The following is a 19,271-nucleotide window of genomic DNA, read 5'->3' as shown; positions in this document are numbered from 1 at the left end:
ACAGATTGTCCAATTTGTCGATAGACAGATGCTCTTTCAGCCCTGTTGAAAGAGATGATGTATCAAATGTCCCAAAGGGTACTGACATTTAAATGAGTGCACTAAGCGGACCTAGAGGTCATGTCCATGGAGGTTTACATGAAAAAAAGAAAAAAAGAGAGAAGAAAATGTCCCAAAACAATCTGTGTGGAAATCCAGGGTAACTTACTTGATGTCTCTCGATGGTAGATGTACGCTGAGCGGGGGTCCCTCCTATAGACTCACAGTGTCTCCTGTCTTTAGTATATACAGCAGTGCAAGGTGCAGACACAGAGCCTGTGTTTTACCGGAGGTAGCGTATGCACGCTAGGTGAATCCCTCGCAGACAGTATAGTGACACTATAAAAACTGGAAGTAAGACCAGTTCCATCATAACAATCCCTGAGGAAGCTCACTGCCTTTTTTGGCCACGAGCGAAACGCGTTGGTGATCACACCTACACCTATCCATACAGCACTATCAAGTGCCTTACTTATTCATTCTCCTCACTCTAGCATGCTAGATTGCTCATCTCATCTCACCGAACCGCTGTCCGCGAGGGATACTTAGAGCGTGCATACGCCACCTCCGTTACACACAGGCTGTGTGTCTGCGCCCTGCATCATTACATAAATTGAAGGCAGGAGAAGCTATCAGTCTGTAGGAGGGACCCCCGCCCAACGCACCATCAACTATTAAGCAACATCAACTTCAACTCACTGAACCGCTGTCTGCGAGGGATTCACCTAGCGTGCATACGCTACCTCCGGTAAAACACAGGCTCTGTGTCTGCACCTTGCACTGCTGTATATACTAAAGACAGGAGACACTGTGAGTCTATAGGAGGGACCCCCGCTCAGCGTACATCTACCATTGAGAGACATCAAGTAAGTTACCCTGGATTTCCACACAGATTGTTTTGGGACATTTTCTTCTCTCTTTTTTTCATGTAAACCTCCATGGACATGACCTCTAGGTCCGCTTAGTGCACTCATTTAAATGTCAGTACCTTTTGGGACATTTGATACATCATCTCTTTCAACAGGGCTGAAAGAGCATCTGTCTATCGACAAATTGGACAATCTGTAACACGGGCTTTACAAACCCAGTGGACATTTATGTCCACGGACTGATTTTATTTTACTATCTGTTCATATATGTATATACTTGTTTGATCTTTATATTGTCAACATATTGTCTTTGTTATATCAACATTGGCTCCGGCCGGAGCATCCATTTTTTACATTATGTTTAATAAATAACATTACCTCTCCTTTTTGCCACACATGCTTTACCTCTAGCGCCCAGAACCTGATATACTATGTATCAACCCTTTTTGGGAGGGTAGGGATTCCCTCCTGTCCATTTGCAGGTTCTAATCTTTGGCTGCTTTATACATATTAAGATAGCGCAACCCACCCTCTTGTTCATCTCTATAGTCATATATTGTTTATTTTGGAAACTTTTGGCTTCACACAGACAATGAACATTTACATATTATGTATAATATTTTTTTTATTTATTTTCTTAGGTATCCTTCCAACATATAAATAATAGGTTAAAAATAGTAGCACAATTGTTATGTCTACAACATATGCTAATGTCTAATGCTAATGCATTAGACCGGCGGTTCCCAAAGTGTGCGCCGCGGCGCTGTCACTGGGGTGCCGTGGGCCAGGCAAAAAAAAAAAGAAAGAAAACAGAAACTTACCAATCCGCGCGGCGCCGGGACCCAGCAGCCTCCTCTCCCGCAGCTGTCACTGACATCATTCAGTGACAGCTGCGGAAGAGGAGGCTGCTGGGTCCCGGCGCCGCGCGGATTGGTAAGTTTCTGTTTTCTTTCTTTTTTTTTGCCTGGTGCGGGGCAGAGTGAGGGGGACAGAGGGCAGACCGAGGGCATAGGAGGAGGAGGACAGATGGCAAAGGAGGAGGACAGAGGAGGAGGGGGACAGAGGGTAGACCAGGAGGACAGATGGCAGAGGGGGAGGGGGACCGAGGGCAGAGAAGGAGGAGGACAGATGACAGAGGAGGAGGGGGACAGAGGGCAGACCAGGAGGACAGATGGCAGAGGAGGAGGGGGACAGAGAGCAGACCGAGGGCAGAGGAGGAGGAGGAAAGATGGCAAAGGAGGAGGACAGAGGGCAGACCAGGAGGACAGATGGCAGAGGAGGAGGGGGACAGAGGGCAGACCAGGAGGACATATGGCAGAGGAGGAGGGGGACAGAGAGCAGACCGGGGGCAGAGGAGGAGGAGGACAGATGGCAAAGGAGGAGGACAGAGGGCAGACCAGGAGGACAGATGGCAGAGGAGGAGGGGGACAGAGGGCAAAGGAGGATAACAGAGGGCAGACCAGGAGGACAGATGGCAGACCAGGAGGACAGAGGGCAGAGGAGGGGGACAGAGAGCAGAGGAGGAGGACAGAGGGCAGAGGAGGAGGACAGAGAGCAGAGGAGGAGGACAGATGGCAGACCAGGAGGACAGAGAGCAGAGGAGGAGGGCAGAGAAGGGGGACAGAGGACAGACCAGGAGGACAGAGGAGGGGGACAGAGGGCAGAGGAGGGGGACAGAGGGCAGAGGAGGGGGGCAGAGAGCAGAGGAGGAGGACAGAGAGCAGAGGAGGAGAACAGATGGCAGACCAGGAGGACAGAGGAGGGGGACAGAGGGCAGAGGAGGGGGGCAGAGAGCAGAGGAGGGGGGCAGAGGAGGGGGACATATGGCAGAGGAGGAGGACAGATGGCAGAGGAGGAGGACAGAGGAGGGGGAGAGAGGAGGGGGACAGCGTGAGAGATGGCAGAGGAGGGGGCCAGCGTGACAGAGGGCAGAGGAGGGGGCCAGCGTGACAGAGGGGGCAACGTGAGAGAGGGCAGTGTGCCTGGATGCAGAGGGGGCAGTGAGCCTGGATGCAGAGGGGGCAGTGTGCCTGGTTGCAGAGGGGGCAGTGTGCCTGGTTGCAGAGGGGGCAGTGTGCCTGGATGCAGAGGGGGCAGTGTGCCTGGATGCAGAGGGGGCAGTGTGCCTGGTTGCAGAGGGGGCAGTGTGCCTGGATGCAGAGGGGCATTTTTGCATACAACTATATAAGTATTTCTGTCGTGACCTAAATACTTATTACAACTTTTTGACCCAACTACCTCTAAAACAGGACTGTTCAGTAATTATTTTGGAGGGGTGCCTTGAAAAAATTTGAAGACTCTAAGGGTGCCGCGAACTGCAAAAGTTTGGGAACCACTGCATTAGACCATTTATTCCTCATTCAAACTGCAGCTTATTTTCTGATGTGCTTTACTCTAAGCATTGCAATTATACAGCAGATACATTGTAGCGCTTCAAATTGTAATTGCGGTTTATCTTAGTCTATGTTCCATATAGTCACATTGGAATTTCGTTTTAATTATATAAGGGAGCTTTCTTCATAGCTGGCCCAGCTATGGCCAAGGAGGTCGCCGCAGAGTGGACCCCACGCAGTAGCCATCTTGCAGTGGCTGCTGGAGGGGTTTGCAGAGCAGCCGCCTGGATTCAAATAATCTCCCACCGTAGAGCCCTTTTCTCCCTGGCAGCTCATGGACAGAGGGGGAAGTACACTCCCCTCTGTCACTAGCTACAATGTAAAAAGGTGCTAACCCCTCCAGGCTGATTCACGTGCAGGCTGCATGAATCAGCCTGGATTGGTTAAAGGGGCAGGAGGCTGGATTACCTCCTGACAGTTTAGGGCTGTAAAATTGCATAAAAAGAGCCCTTTTGTCCATGTATATAAAATGTATTATACCATCTGTACTTCTAGATGATCACTAGTACCTCCAACTAGTGTGTAATTGTCCTTGTAGATATCACTATTTGAAGATTCTGATTGACTCCTATTGCTTGCTGTATTCTGCGACCAACAGATAAGAACTTAAACTCTAATCCGTTTCCCCGGCTGTCCTGTGTTGCACCCAGCGTCTGTGACAATGCTCTGCCTACTACCCAGCAGTTCAGATCCATAGTAAGTGGTCAGTAGGCACCATTCAACCCACAGCAAAGAGGTGCTTTAGCAGCTATACCAACTAACCCAGAAGTGAGCGGTTCTAGGTGCCATGAAGGAGTCTAGTGGTGGCAGCGAGATTCTCCTACAACTATTGCGCAGTTGAAATTCACAGTCGGCGAGGGTCTGGTGGCAAGGTGACACCTATAGCAGTGGTCAGTAACAGTTGGTTACTGATGCTGAGAAAGTGACCCAGAAATACTGTGCAGGAAGAACACCCTGCCATCCTGCTTCCCCCTACAGACCGGGTGGTGAAGTAAGCCCATCCGGTCACAAGTGGTCTTTATATTTTTAATACAGATATTGATTTTGTTTTGGTATATTTATATAATATAGATATAATGTGGTTGTAAGAGAAATATTTTTTGTATACCGTTTTTGTAAATATATTTAATGAGACATGTTTATTGTTAATTGAATGGATCTATATAAGTAAGCAATGCACACTGATTATAATCGTTCTGCACTTGAGGAAGGGGAGAGTTCCCCAAAATCTTGTGCACCATAATTGTCACTTTGTTTATCATTCCGCAATAAAAGAGCTCTTATGAGCATATAATAATCTTTGCTTCAAGCCTTAGGACTATTATAATAATACTGCCAATTCCCTGGTGACATTCAGTGAAAAAAAGTGGAAAATTCCACATTACACAGTTAAATACACAAATACTGTGTGTAACTGAAATCAGATCACAAATGTAATATAATGAATTTAACATGCCATGCCTACAACTACAACCACACAGACAGGTTCAAGGCTTCTTCCTGGCAGTCATGTTGGAAGCAGCTCAGATCAGCACTGTTCAGCAACAAGAAATACAGATTTCTCACAACAAAGAAACAATTTCTTTTGTTTAAAGATTACTATCAATCTGATCTGAACATGACCTTCATACTGAGCGTCAAATTGACATAACCACAGCACAAATAATTGACATAACCACAGCAAGGTGCATTTCCTGTTCACAGCACCTGGAAATGATCCAGGCACAGGTTTCAGGTAACCAAATTACAAAAAGGATCGTACAGTCTCTAGGCAACGGAGAAAATGTAGACTGTCAAATGACTCTAGGCCATGAGTAGTTTATCATGTAGATATGTGCTCAAACAAGTTTCTCAGTAAACGACTTAACACTTAAGTATGTGCACAGCTCAATTTAAGATCTACTTCAAAGCTATATATCATAAATATGACAAAACGACACAGAAACAACACTAAAGTATCCGGTACAACTTACAGCACTGCAGACATAAACATAACATATGAAAATGGGGTAAATGTTCTCTTGATCTAATGTAACAACAGAACATGGTAATATTTCATTATAATGATACATAGATTCCTCAATGCTGAATTACTTCGCAATAAACTCACCTGAAAAAAAAAGGAAGATTGTTTCTATTATGGGGCAGTTGTAATACACAATTGGTGGGGCCCCACAGGAGAAAACCCTGCCAGTGTACTAGCCTGGAGTAAGGGGGGGTTGTGTTGACCTCATATGAGATATCCTCTCCAGTGATCTTCTTTGTGTCACTACATTGAATATGCAATCGCTAATTGTATAGTCAACAGGTAATTAATAAATAACATTTTTATTTGAATTACCTACCCAGCCTGAGAAGAAATGCCATTGGCAGCCATAATCCTAAAGAAAAGGGTATAAAAACAGTATAAAAGTGAGCACAGCTCACCAGCATACATCCTACATCACTTGAATAGTCTTAACACCACCTAATTTCTACCCTTGAGTAATTAAAGCATAGACCTTGCTTGTATAATTTATACAACATAACATAAGCCAGCTACGGTTTCTATGTGATCTCTTAATACTTATTTTTATTGTTGGGCCTAAAGTCTAAAAATAAAAATAACCCACAACTTGGCACTGAAGCCCACCTGATTTTAGTTTACATATGTATGTTAGCTAATTTAGTAAGGGCTATTTTTAACATTGCATTTTCGGTAAAATTTGCAATAAACTAAAACAAATAATCAGCTTTTATCTATTTGGAACAAGATACCAAAACATGGTATTTTTGAGTCTTAAAAAACAGGGACAGGTAGATGTCATGTTTTCAAAATGTATTTTTATGGTTGATTGGGTTCAATACGGCCAGTCTCTGCCTCTTGCCCCCCTGTCTGTGTCCCTCCCCCTCCCCTTTGAAGTCTTTGTCTTATGTGCATTTGAATGTTTCTTGTGTTGTTGTTTTTTGTTACTTTTTTGATTGTTTGTTTATGGGCAGTTCTGGCTTCATTTATTGGATCTACATTATGCACTGTACTCTGTTGTACCTGCCATGTTTGTTACATATTCTTTTACTAAAAACTTAATAAAAACCTTTTAAGTTAAAAAAAAACAACAGAGTGATATATAAACTGGAAAACATGGGGGGTGCTGTGCTTTTTATTTTGACAACTGCATCTAATTATCTATGATGGACATAACAAATTAATAGTGATTGTACATTGGGACTGTCTTTATGTCACACAGCTAGAAACACAATCATCCATATAAACTGCGGATAAAAGTGTCCATTTGAAAATACAGGTCAATGTGTGGTATCAACTACAACCGAGGACATGAAAGAAAGAAGCCCTTTGCAAGAAGAAAAATTTAACTTGGACCACAATAAACAGGGGTAACAGATGCACTTCACCAGCCCCCTTTATCTCATTTTGCTAATATTGTCTCAATAAAGACACAATCATCTTGACTCGCGAATACCATGCAATTTACAGTACAATCTGCAGCGCCACCATAAAAACACGAGCTTGAGACATCACAAAATGGTATTAGTACTGTGTGCCCCCAGTTTCCCATTTCCTTAAATGTCCCTTAATATCATGGGCAGAAAAATAGGACAAATTACCATGACTAACTTCAATTGTCACAGGATAAGGAGAATTTAGAAAGGCACATGCAAGCAATGGATGGAGTATTTAGGCTCACATATCTGTTGGATTAACGCCTATTGCAGTTATGATTAATATATTTGTGTATCAATAACCTGTTGGCTCAGCAATATTCATCAATGCTGGTGAAGACAAAGGTTGTGGGCGTCATTATTGTCTTTCCCCAATCCAGTTATCTGCTTAATTAATGTGTGACTTGTGGATAGTGTTTGATAAGTTTTAAGTCTCAAAAACACTAACACGGATTGTACCTGGAAATTAGGAACAGGTGGCATGTATGTGCATCTACATTAATAGTACAATACTTTTTTTACTTTTTTCTTGAGTAATAATACAGCTTTGCAAATACAAATTACAATTTGCTTGATAAATATGTTCTTATTCTAGATATATATTTTCACTGAAATGAATACTGAATGTGCAATTATTCCAATACTTATAGCGATTTCATTCTAGAAAGAGCCGATTCAGGGTTTCCCCCAACCCTATTTAATTTGCTGTATTATATCTGAAATAATTCCTTAAGCACAAAATGACTATATGGTAAGTTTCAGGAAAGGAGTATGTTTCTGGGTGTTTGATTATCATGCATGAGAAAATATGATGGGGTAGATCAGAACTGTCAAACATGCAGCCCACACAATCTTAGACTTTGAATATTTGGCCTAACTGGGGTTTTGAGTTTGACATGCCTGGGGTAGATTGTAACTAATGCCTTCACTACATTACCACTGCGAACCTGTAATTGCTCATGTTCAAACTGCACAAATTACATTTGGCCATAGATTTTTTACTGCGATGGAGACAAGAAAACTATTGTTTGTGAGGTTTTGAGCATAAGCTGTGGTCAGAAATGTATACTTTTGATTGACCATTTGGAATATAAACAGAATATCTGCCTTTAAAGAACATTTAAAGTTAAATTTGCCATGGCACAAGCAGCTTCAGCTTCTTCAGTTCCAGGGAAATGGGAGTCATATCTTCCATATACTAGTTCTACAGTTCTATTTTAGAGGCAATCAGGACAAGCCTAAGAATATCAGCAATGCTACTATTTTTTTAGAGCAAATTCTACCCTTTATTGCACATTGACCCTGGCAGGAATCTGCTACAGGGTAGGAAAGCAAGAAGCCTGTATGCCCATTGACAATCTGTGTCCAATCTGATCACACTCCTGGATGGTCAAATTGGATAGATCTTACTGTTCAGCAATCAGGTAGATTAACTGATTTATGTGGCACTCAACAAGTACATACAGGTGATGATAACTTGAAGGCAAACAAACTAACCAAGTGTTTTTTTCAGTGAGGATTGATAAAAAAAGTGATAAGATTTCTGTTTACCATTCTTGATGAACATAGAAGCTCACACCTGCAGCCGTTTGGTATAAATGGTGGCTGTGATGTTATTGCATTAGATATGCTTAATGTTTGTAGACTCTCCCTTATATGGTTAAGCTTGAATCTTTAGTGATGGTCCCTAAGACCATGGGGAATGCTGGGAAGTGGGTGGGGGCAGTGTGAAATGTACCCGGAGTCTGCAAATGGCTGAATAAAGAGCTCAGCAGTGCCCACCTATGCTTCAGTGTCCTGATGAACTGATTTACAAGTATATTAACAAAACATGGTGTCAGAAGAAGTTTTAACTGGAATGCTAGAGCTCAGAGTGTGAAAGGATCCTGCAGAAGTCTGTAAAGCTGTGACATGCAGTGTCTGAATATCTGCCTTGTGCTCTGGTCACATCAAACAGTGAGTAACTATGGATAGGCTGTCTCCTCCAGCAGGCATTCTCAGGTCTGGCAACTTGTCTGAAAACTGGAAAAGATTTAAACAAAGGTTTAATATATATCTTGCTGCATGTGGAGCTGATGCAATGGAGGATAAAACAAAGTCATCCATCTTCCTCCATGTGATAGGAGAGTATGTGCTGGACATTTATAACAGTTTTCAGTTTGCTGAAGGGCAGAATATGGTGCTATCTTCTATAATGCAAAAGTTTGAAGATTACTTTGTGCCAAGGAAAAATGTGACATATGAAAGATATAAGTTTTTCACCTGTGATCAGAAGTCTGGAGAAGGATTTGATCAGTATGTTACAGAACTGCAATCACTCAGCAAAACCTGTGAGTTTGGTGATTTAAAGGACTCACTGATTAGAGATCCTATTGTCTGTGGAATACCTGATAATGGACTCAGAGAAAGATTGCTGAGAGAGCAAGACCTAACACTAGACAAGGCAATGACTATGTGCAGATCTGCAGAAATGACCAGACTGCAAGCCAAACAGTTACACAAGGAATCTGATACTACTGTACATGTGGTGAAGAAAACAGAGCCAAGCAAACCACCATTCTCTAAAATGAAGCAGTCTAAAATCCAATCTAATAGGAAAATCTGCAGTAGATGTGGAAATACTCACAATCCTAAAATGTGCCCTGCTTATGGTAAAACCTGCATGAAATGTGGTGGACTTAATCACTTTGCCAATGCTGTAGAACCAATAGTGAAACAAACAAAGTGCATGCCGTTGAACAAGCTACGTCTGAAGATTTTTTTGTGAATTGTATTGAACTTTGCAGTACAGACAAGAAAGAATGGATTGTTCCTTTAACAGTGAACGAGATTGTCATTCCCTTTAAGCTTGATACTGGTGCGCAGGTGAATTTGATATCGTTTCAAGACTATAAGACTTTTAGAGTAAAACCTAAAATTCATCCAGCCAATGTGAAAGTTACAGGCTACACTGGGGAGGAAATTCCTGTGAAAGGTACATGCCTAGTGACCCTGAGCTACAAAGGACAAAAGTTCAAAACATCTCTACTGATTGTGGATAAAGATGTACAACCGATTCTAGGATTAAGTTCATGTGAGAAGCTTAACTTGATAAAGAAAGTTTTCATGGTGACATCACAAGTAGAAGATGAATGCAAATCAGTGTTTACAGAATACAGAGACATGTTTGAAGGTTTAGGTTGTCTGCCTGGCGAGCATAAGATAAATCTAGACACGCAAGTTCCTCCAGTGATACACCCCTGTAGAAAAGTGCCATTTGCACTGAGAGAAAAACTAAAACAGAAGTTAAACCGCATGGAAGCTTTGGGTGTGATACAGAAAGTTGATGAGCCTACTGAATGGGTGAGCTCCTTAGTAATTGTTGAAAAGAAAAATGGACAACTCAGAATATGTCTGGATCCAAGAGATTTAAATAAGGCTATTAAAAGAGAACATTTCAAACTACCAACCAGAGATGAAATCATGTCACATTTTGCGGGAGCAAAATGGTTCAGTAAATTGGATGCATCTTCAGGATTCTGGCAAATGAAGCTAGATGAAGCCAGCTCAATGCTGTGTACATTTAATACCCCAGAAGGTCGATACAGATTCCTTCGACCACCATATGGGATATTGTCTGCTCCAGAAGTATATCACAAAAGGATACACATGATTTTTGAACACATTCCAGGTGTTGAAACAATGATGGATGACATTATTGTCTGGGGATCTACAAAAGAAGAACATGATTCTAGACTGAGACAAGTAATGGAACTTATCAAGAAGGTGAATCTAAAGCTGAACAAGGACAAATGTGAATTTGGTGTGAAAACACTTACCTTTATGGGTGACGTGGTCTCGGAGGAAGGTGTGAAGCCTGACCCGAGGAAAATATCAGCCATAATAAACATGGAACGTCCTAACAACAAAGACGACATGAGAAGATTCCTAGGAATGATTAGTTACTTAGGAAAGTTTATTTCTCAACTCTCCGAACAAACAGCACCTCTAAGATGGTTGTTGGACAAAAATAATGAGTGGATGTGGTCACATGAACAAGAAGAAAGTTGGCAAAACTTCAAACGGACCATCACAGAGCAACCGGTACTAAGATTCTTTGATCCTACAAAAAGAATAAGAATTTCAGCAGATGCCTCGCAATTTGGCCTAGGCTCAGTGTTGTTACAAGAACATGAGGATACATGGCAACCGGTAATCTATGCATCAAGAGCATTGACAAGTGCTGAAACAAGATATGCTCAGATAGAAAAAGAACTTCTAGCAATCACATATGCATGTGAGCGATTTCATCAATTTGTGTATGGTCAAGCGTTTACAGTGGAAACTGACCACCAGCCATTGGTAGCTATCATGGCTAAATCGTTACATGACTGTCCCATGAGAATTCAACGAATGCTTATAAGACTACAGAAATATGATGTCCAATTGCTGTACTGTCCTGGTAAATACATGTACATTGCTGACACACTTTCCCGTGCTGTGAACAAAAGTGAAGGTTCCGAAAGTCTGATGGATAAAGAGATAGACGCATATGTTAATTTGATTGTAGCTTCTCTACCTGTGTCTCTTGCAAGACAAGAACAGATAAGAAAAGAAACAGAGACAGACATCACAATGAAAGTGTTACAAGACCTCATTCTGAAAGGATGGCCAGCAGAAAAAAATGCGTGCCCACTGTCTATTCATGATTATTGGATGTACCGCACTGACCTTACGGTTGTCAATGGTATTAGTTACAAAGGCAATAGAATTATTATACATGCACGACTAAGAAAAATTATGCTGTGCAAGATACATGAAGGCCACTTAGGAGAAGAGAAATGTAAACGGAGGGCGCGTGAAGTGATGTATTGGCCAAGAATGAACCAGGACATAGCACAGACACTGTGCTGAACTGTGTCTTATGTACAGACCAAAGCAACAAGTCGAGCCGCTGAGTCCTCATGCAGTGCCAGAGAGACCATACCAGAAGGTAGGCGCAGATTTGTTTGATTGTATTGAAAAAACGCACATTGTAGTGACTAATTATTATTCTAAGTACCCTGAGGTGCAGACTCTACCTACAACTACTAGTAAAGCCGTAATCAGTTGCATGAAGTCAATCTTTGCAAGGCATGGTGTTCCTATGGAAGAGTTCACTGACAATGGACCTCAGTTTTCCAGCGCTGAATTTAGACAATTTGCTGAAGAGTGGGAATTTGTCCATGCAACATCGAGTCCCCACTATCCACAGTCAAATGGGTTGGTGGAAAGTTCAGTAAAAACTGTAAAGAGTCTAATGAAAAAAGCACAAGATGGCAAAGAAGATTTCTACAAAAGTCTTTTAATCTACCGCAGTACACCTCTACAGAATGGACTCTCTCCTGCACAAATGCTGATGGGAAGGAGGATTAGAGCAAATCTTCCGATAAGTGATGAACTGCTTAATACGCATAACTCAGCATTGGTGAGACTGAGTAAGGTACGTCAACAGGAGAAACAGAAACTGTACCATGATAGGTGAGCAAAAAGCTTATCTGATCTAAGATCAGGTGACCGAGTCCGTCTCCGAGATCATGAGAAAGGCATTTGGATGCAGAAAGGTATTGTGCAAGCACAAGTAGCACCAAGATCTTATATTGTACGTACAGATCGTGGAACAGAAGTAAGAAGAAATCGGGTCGATTTAAGATCTCAACCCAACCATAGTGATGGCAACACGACTGAAGAATACCCTTCATCTGACATGTATGATGGACTTTATAATGGTGAACAAACCATGATGGAAGAAAGGTCCAACATGGTTGACGAAACACAGACTTTGTGTGAAAGACCCATAAGAGAAATACGCAGACCTGAGAGACTCATTAAAACGTGTTAGATGATGTTCTTAATGTTATATCGTTGAATTGTTATACTGAAGGATACAGGGCTTATCTTTAAAGAAAAGAAGATGTGATGTTATTGCATTAGATATGCTTAATGTTTGTAGACACTCCCTTATATGTTTAAGCTTGAATCTTTAGTGATGGTCCCTAAGACCATGGGGAATGCTGGGAAGTGGGTGGGGGCAGTGTGCAATGTACCCGGAGTCTGCAAATGGCTGAATAAAGAGCTCAGCAGTGCCCACCCATGCTTCAGTGTCCTGATGAACTGATTTACAAGTATATTAACAAAACAGTGGCAAAATCAAGTTGCATGTGGGCAAGTTATGTATACTGACTTACATTAGATCTACAATTTCATATTTTAGGTATTGCCAGCAATCTTCCTCAAAATAGGTGTTACTGGCAGGGCCTCTAAGACATCGGTAGGTCCAGAACAAAAATCATATTATTGGGTACCCTTAAATTGTAACTTGCAAGTGTGCCCACATTTTTCTCATGAGAACACCAAGACAAAAAAATATTTAACTTTTTACATTTCTATACTGTGTAAGGATTTCTTATGTTTTCAAATTCGAAGTGCCAAGATCAGAGCTTTTTTTTAGAACATGGGATTTTTTTTTAATACTATTTTTTGAAAGCATCCAAAACATTAGAAGTGAAGGTCAGAGTAACAAATAATAACATACTTTTGTAAGGAAATAAAATCATGTTGCATGCATACAAACAAAGGTTGACAAGGCAAATATGAGGGGGAAGGGTGTAGTGAGATTATTGGAGCGTATACCAGGACTTAATAAAGACTGAGACCAGATTGTGGCTTAGAGCTCACCAAGAGGCTGGTTGTGTAGGCCCATACTTAGTGGAAAGATGCAGAGGAGTTTCTCAGGATAGTTGTTATTTGCTCCATTTGATGTGTGTGCCACACACTATTGCAGATCGAAATGATAGTAGGGAGATGAAGATTCTTCCACAAGGCTGATATTTGACGTGTTGCAGTGCTCATGATGTGCTGTGCAGCTTGTGAGTGTGTTTGGGGAAGTCTGTGATAGAGGACATAGGATAAGTTTTAAAGCTGGCAATAGGTTTATTATTAGGACTTTGGACAGAGTCAATGTATGGTCTATGGATAAACTTGTGGTTTATTTGATTTAGAATCACCTAGGTCAAGCAACTCACATGAAAAAGGAAACTCCCTCTCTTTAACAAGCAATTATTTATCTTCCAAAGGCATCAGGGGACATCAAAACTATTTTAAGATGTCTATAAATGCTGCAATTTTTAGGCAGTTTTAGACCCAGGCATGTATATATATGTGGGATAAAGTCCTATCTGAGCAATCTATGATGTGGTGGAAACTATAGGCTACAAAATACAATATATGACATTATGAAGTAGCAATTAGATTGCATTGGTAAAATGCCATCATTTAAGAAAGAAGTAGATTCATATGACCTCCACAATCCCCACATTCAGCAAAGTAATGTAAACACTGAGATCCTATAGCTGCTAATGAAGGCTATCCAAGGTGTGTGTTGAAGAAATGCTCGACTCTGACATTTATGACACCTCTGAGAGGTGTTTTCATGGCTCACATTCCTAGCAGCTCAAATCTCTGTACAACTATATAGAAACAGTCACTTGTGATAAAGTCTACTCTGTTCGCCATGCTAACTTCATTGCAGGATGGACAAAATGTAAAGTGCAATATTAGGATCACACTCATGACTCAATGCAACTGTAATAGTGCTAGTTTACTTATACATTTACTTTTCAATAACTTTAGAGTATGATGACATATATTCTTTACTACTTAATGTTTCCCAAGGAGGAATAGATGGAAATAGTCACTCCAGCGTTTAGGGACAGTGATAGAAGGTCTGGTACTGAAATTGGGATGCACTATGCCAGACAGAGTTAATGTAGCAGGCGCAGTGAAGTCTAAAGCATTAGATTTCAGGAATATCAGAATTTGTTGTAGACCTAATTGGACTTCTGAAACAAAAAACTGTCTTTAAAAGGATAAGTTCACTAATAAAGTGCACTTTAATATTAAGTTACGAACAGTGTAGAAAATATTTTACACCACAAGTAAAACTTAATCCAATATATTTCTTACCTGGGGTCTAAATTGCCACCCAATCTGGCAGGCCCCCCAAAGTTTGCCACGGGCCAGGGATGCTCTCCATTTGCATGTTGTCGATAAACAACTTGCTGCTTGCACAGTCAAATGGGCCTCAGCAGGAGTGAGGAGAGCACTGCAGAATGACTGCACCACACCATAGAGCAGTGTTGGCTAACCTGTGACACTCCAGGTGTTGTGAAACTACAAATACCAGCATGCTTTACCAATTCATAGCAGCTTATTGCTGGAAGGGTATGCTGGGACTTGTAGTTTCTCAACACTTGGAGTGTCACAGGTTAGCCAACACTGCCATAGAGGGACCTGCTGGATTGGCGATTTCAGATAAAGGTTTAACTTCTCGAATTCTGCCCCAAACTGAATTTTTAGCATAATTAAAAATGGCATGTCAATAGGTAAGGGAATGGAACCCATTGACACCAAACCCACTGGCAATTGCAGTTCAAAGTGTTTGACTTGTGGTCCTACCCATTCTTCAAGGCCAGAATACCCACTGCCCCACCCTAACCTCCATGGCTATTCACAGTATGAAAAGAATTCTGTATAAAGAGAACAATGATTTCGTTGATAAGACCAAATGAAGCCTAGTGTGTCAGTCAAGACTTCAATTTAGTAATAACTCTCTAAAGTGGAATATGTTTAGATTGCCTCTAGCCTCTTCTAAAATACAACTGAACTTGTACAAAATGGGTGATGCCAATTAAATGTTGTTTTACCCAGTCAATGAAATGTGTGAAAAAAAAATGTACTTGAAGAAGCTATAAATCAAATATAGTTTTATCTCTTCAATGTAAATCCTAACCTGATAACCGATATACAATATAGAAAGCTTCCTGTTAACCGATACGCAATAGATTATTTTTTTTAAACCATTTTACAATATAGAGGCAATACCACTGTACAGTACACAGCATTCTGGTGGCCAAATTACACTACTGGCCACCACTTGACACATCAGTTGAGCGCACATAAAGTGAGCCTATGCTGTGGCACTCTGTTCTCCACTGTCAGAACCCACTGCAAGATGTCACACGCAATATTACATTTTTTAAAAGTCTAAACAAAGCTTTCATGAAAATAAACAAACTAAAACACAAAAATTACATATGAAACTATGGCGCTAGTAATCCGATGAATAAGTCTTTCAAAATGGAGGCATTTTTCAACAATAGTTCATATGAAAACTGATAAGAAGGGATATAACCTTTTTCACGGGAGACTTTTCAAGTTCCGTATCCCTTTGTTGATACACTGAGGGGTATATTTACTAAACTGCAGGTTTGAAAAAGTGGAGATGTTGCCTATGGCAACCAATCAGTTTCTAGCTGTCATTTTGTAGTATGCCCTAAATAAATGACAGCTAGAATCTGATTCGTTGCTATAGGCAACATCTCCACTTTTTCAAACCCACACGTAAATCTAGCCCTGAGTGTGTAAAAGTCTCTATGATGCTCCTTTCAATTGACATGGGAGGAATTATATATCAGCAACAAGTGGTTCCCTCCGTGATCAGCCTATGGCAGTGGTTCCCAAACTGGGTGCCTCGGCCAGGACCAGTGGTAAGCAAGGCGGGGGACTACTTGGTAATAATTTTGGCTTAGGGGTGCCTTGAAAAAATTATGGAGACCCTGAGGGTGCCTTGAACTAAAAAAGTTTGGGATCCACTGGGCTATGGTTTGAAATGTCCTTCCTCACAGCAAACAGAGGGTGTGTCTGTCAGTGCAAAAAAAAAAAAGCACTGACACAGACACACCCTGTCTGTTTGCTGTGAGGAAGGACATTTCAAACCATATGCTCATACAGTGGGGATCATTTATGGTAACTGGAGAACAAGAGTTCTTTGGCTGGATGTTATATTGAAGAAAGAAGAAGAATATTCCATGCAGATGATATGCCTATTAACGCTGGAAGTCTTGTAAGTGCATTTCTTTAGGGGCTGATTACTGAGGAAACCACTTGTTGCTGATATATAATTTGTTTGTTTATTTGCATCTTATAAATACATGTGGTTTTGCCAATGTTTGCTTTGCAAATCTGCACTATGATCAGTTTCTGTTCTTTTTATGTTACATCTGTCTACAACGGAGGAAAGAAATCCTCCCCTGTCAATTGAAAGGATCATCATAGAGACTTTTACACACTCAGTGTATCAACAGAGCGATACCGAACTTGAAAAGTGTCCTGGGGAAGAGGTTATGTCCCTTCTTATCAGTTTTGATATGAACTATTGTTAAAAAATGTCTTCATTTTGAAAGACTTATCAATCGGATCACTAGCGCTATACCTATGTTTCATATGTCATTTTTGTGTTAAAGCTTTCATGAAAACCTGTTTATTTTAGCTTTAGAGAAAGGAGAGATGGTATGTTTGATGAACAAACTAATGCAGATTCATCTCAAACTTCTGGATATAGTATTAAACAATGGGCTAGGCATGAATTTCCATTCCCCACAATAAAATAAAGAGTTTTCCGGTTACCTTGGTAACTGCCACCTTGGCTCCTTTGTTGATAAGCTGCACAACATTATCCACTTGGCCTTTGTATGCAGCTATGAGGAGGCGTTCTGACAGCGCAGCGACCACATCCTGCTGGCTCATGAATTAGAAGAAGGAAGTCCTAAGGACAAGCTTGCAATATGGACGTGCTCATTAAAAGACAATCTTTTCTCAGCAGTACGAGTGCTACATGCTCCACAGTAGAGACACTTATTGAATCACATACTTCAGTTTTGGCATCTTGTGGAGCTGAGGAGAAAAACAAAAACATGCTTGAGAAACACAGAAATATACGCTATACAGAAATATACGCTATCATTGTTGTACCTTGTCTATACCAAATGCTGAATTATTGATAGAAAAAAAACCATTAACATAGTTTTATTACAGTAGACACTGACCATGCTGGAAGGTATGTATGTGCACATTATTTAAAGATTATATAATATAATTTGCTCTAAATTAGCTTCATGAAATGTAAGGTCTCGCAAGTTACTTTTACTTGTAGTATTCAGTTGTGGCAACTAATTTCCAGTTCCAGGTGTTCAAGATTTGGCAAACAGGATAAAGAGAAAACAGAGGGCGCCAATAGTGTCCAGGTTAATCGCAATACCGTAGGTTAGGTGAGGTATACAAGAATAAAACCTATCTGGAACTGACTAATCACGTACCAGCAAGAAGTGATTTTTATTACAGAGGAATTTCACATGAGTTCAGTTTTGCAGCGATAAGCTGTTCTGGCAATATAATTGTCTGCTTTTTTTCTGCCATTCTGTGTAATGCGATTCTGCACTGTATTTAAAAATTATAATTTTCTGGAATTTAAAGTGTACAAACAGACCTGACCTGACTTGAGGCCAAACTCCGCTGGTGAAACATTCAACATTTACCAGCCAAATTGTAACACGAAGAGAATATTTTGAGGATCAGTTCTGAAAATTATGCTTATCTCTAAGTATAAACTGTGATTTTGCAAAATAGTATCTGACCGATGACAAACAATAAGTAAAGTTTGTTTCTTTGTTAATTGATACTATTGTCTATTATTGTTTGCAGGAAATCAAACATCGTTGGCAATTCATGAAAATATCCCAGTTTTTCAATATTGACCAACTGCCTAGTACAGTTTCTCATATTCTGCAAATTAGATTAAATTCTCATCATATATTATTCTTTTTATTAGTTAATTATTATTGATGTGGAGTATTTAAGATGCAAAATAACTAGATGCGAAAAAGTTCAATAAACATGTCCTGATAGCAATTGTAGCAAACCAAGGTCCCTAGTTACAGGTTTAAAATATGTGTCCCTGGGATTTTTTTGGTCTGAGGATTTCATGGAGGTAGTAAATAGCTTTGTACAGTTTTTGAAACATATATTCAATGTCGTATTGTTCAGCAGAAAGTAGTACCCTGCATGCAGTATTATATTATGTTTACATGTTCTACATTTTAAATGGATACAAAATAGACAATGAATTCAGTAAAAACCTCTTACTATTTATAGCCTGCCAATGACACTTCAAAATTAAAATGAATGCGTGAATGGTCTGGTGTCTGTGACCAGGGGGTAAATGTATTAATCTCCGGATTCTTGAACTCCCGCGAGTTGAACTCGCGGGAGTTCAAGAATCCGGAGATTAATACATTTACCCCCAGGTGTGAGCAAAAATAAGCAATGTTTTAGTGCCCTAATATTACACAGATTCATCAGACGAGGCTCCAAGAGGACTTCACACTGAATTGAATTTCCCCCATTAATTTAATTTTCTATGAAGCAGTACCTATTGCAGTAAGAATGCTTTTTTCCCAGTTTGCAGTAATTTCTACCCACCATAATAGTGATGGGCAAACTGATACACTGCAGGATCTGTATGTGCAGCCATCCAACCTTCAAAATCCACATATTACCCTTAGGGGTATATTTAGTAAACTGCAGGTTTGAAGAAGTGGAGATGTTGTCTATAGCAACCAGATTCTAATTATCATTTATTTAGTATATTCTACAAAATGACAGATACAATCTG

The 19,271-nt window shown here is 40.6% G+C and overlaps 1 protein-coding gene across 5 annotated transcripts in view; it reads right to left on the bottom strand.

Moving 5' to 3' along the window:
- ANKRD6 (ankyrin repeat domain 6) overlaps positions 1–19,271 on the bottom strand; it is a 176,123-nt gene that overhangs the window by 82,331 nt on the left and 74,521 nt on the right. For 4 of the 5 annotated variants that reach the window (XM_075202779.1, XM_075202775.1, XM_075202777.1 and 1 more), the window contains exons 2-3: positions 17,228–17,494; positions 5,647–5,682 (exon numbers count right to left, since the gene is read on the bottom strand). In XM_075202779.1, the coding sequence (XP_075058880.1) occupies positions 5,647–5,682; positions 17,228–17,347 (156 nt within the window). In that variant the 5' untranslated portion in view covers positions 17,348–17,494. The remainder of the gene's footprint in view (positions 1–5,646; positions 5,683–17,227; positions 17,495–19,271) is intronic. The other variant, XM_075202778.1, reaches the window with a different exon arrangement.

Source organism: Mixophyes fleayi, chromosome 3, assembly GCF_038048845.1.
Source record: "Mixophyes fleayi isolate aMixFle1 chromosome 3, aMixFle1.hap1, whole genome shotgun sequence".
NCBI lineage: Eukaryota > Metazoa > Chordata > Amphibia > Anura > Limnodynastidae > Mixophyes > Mixophyes fleayi.
This window is presented reverse-complemented; position numbering and strand designations above follow the sequence as displayed.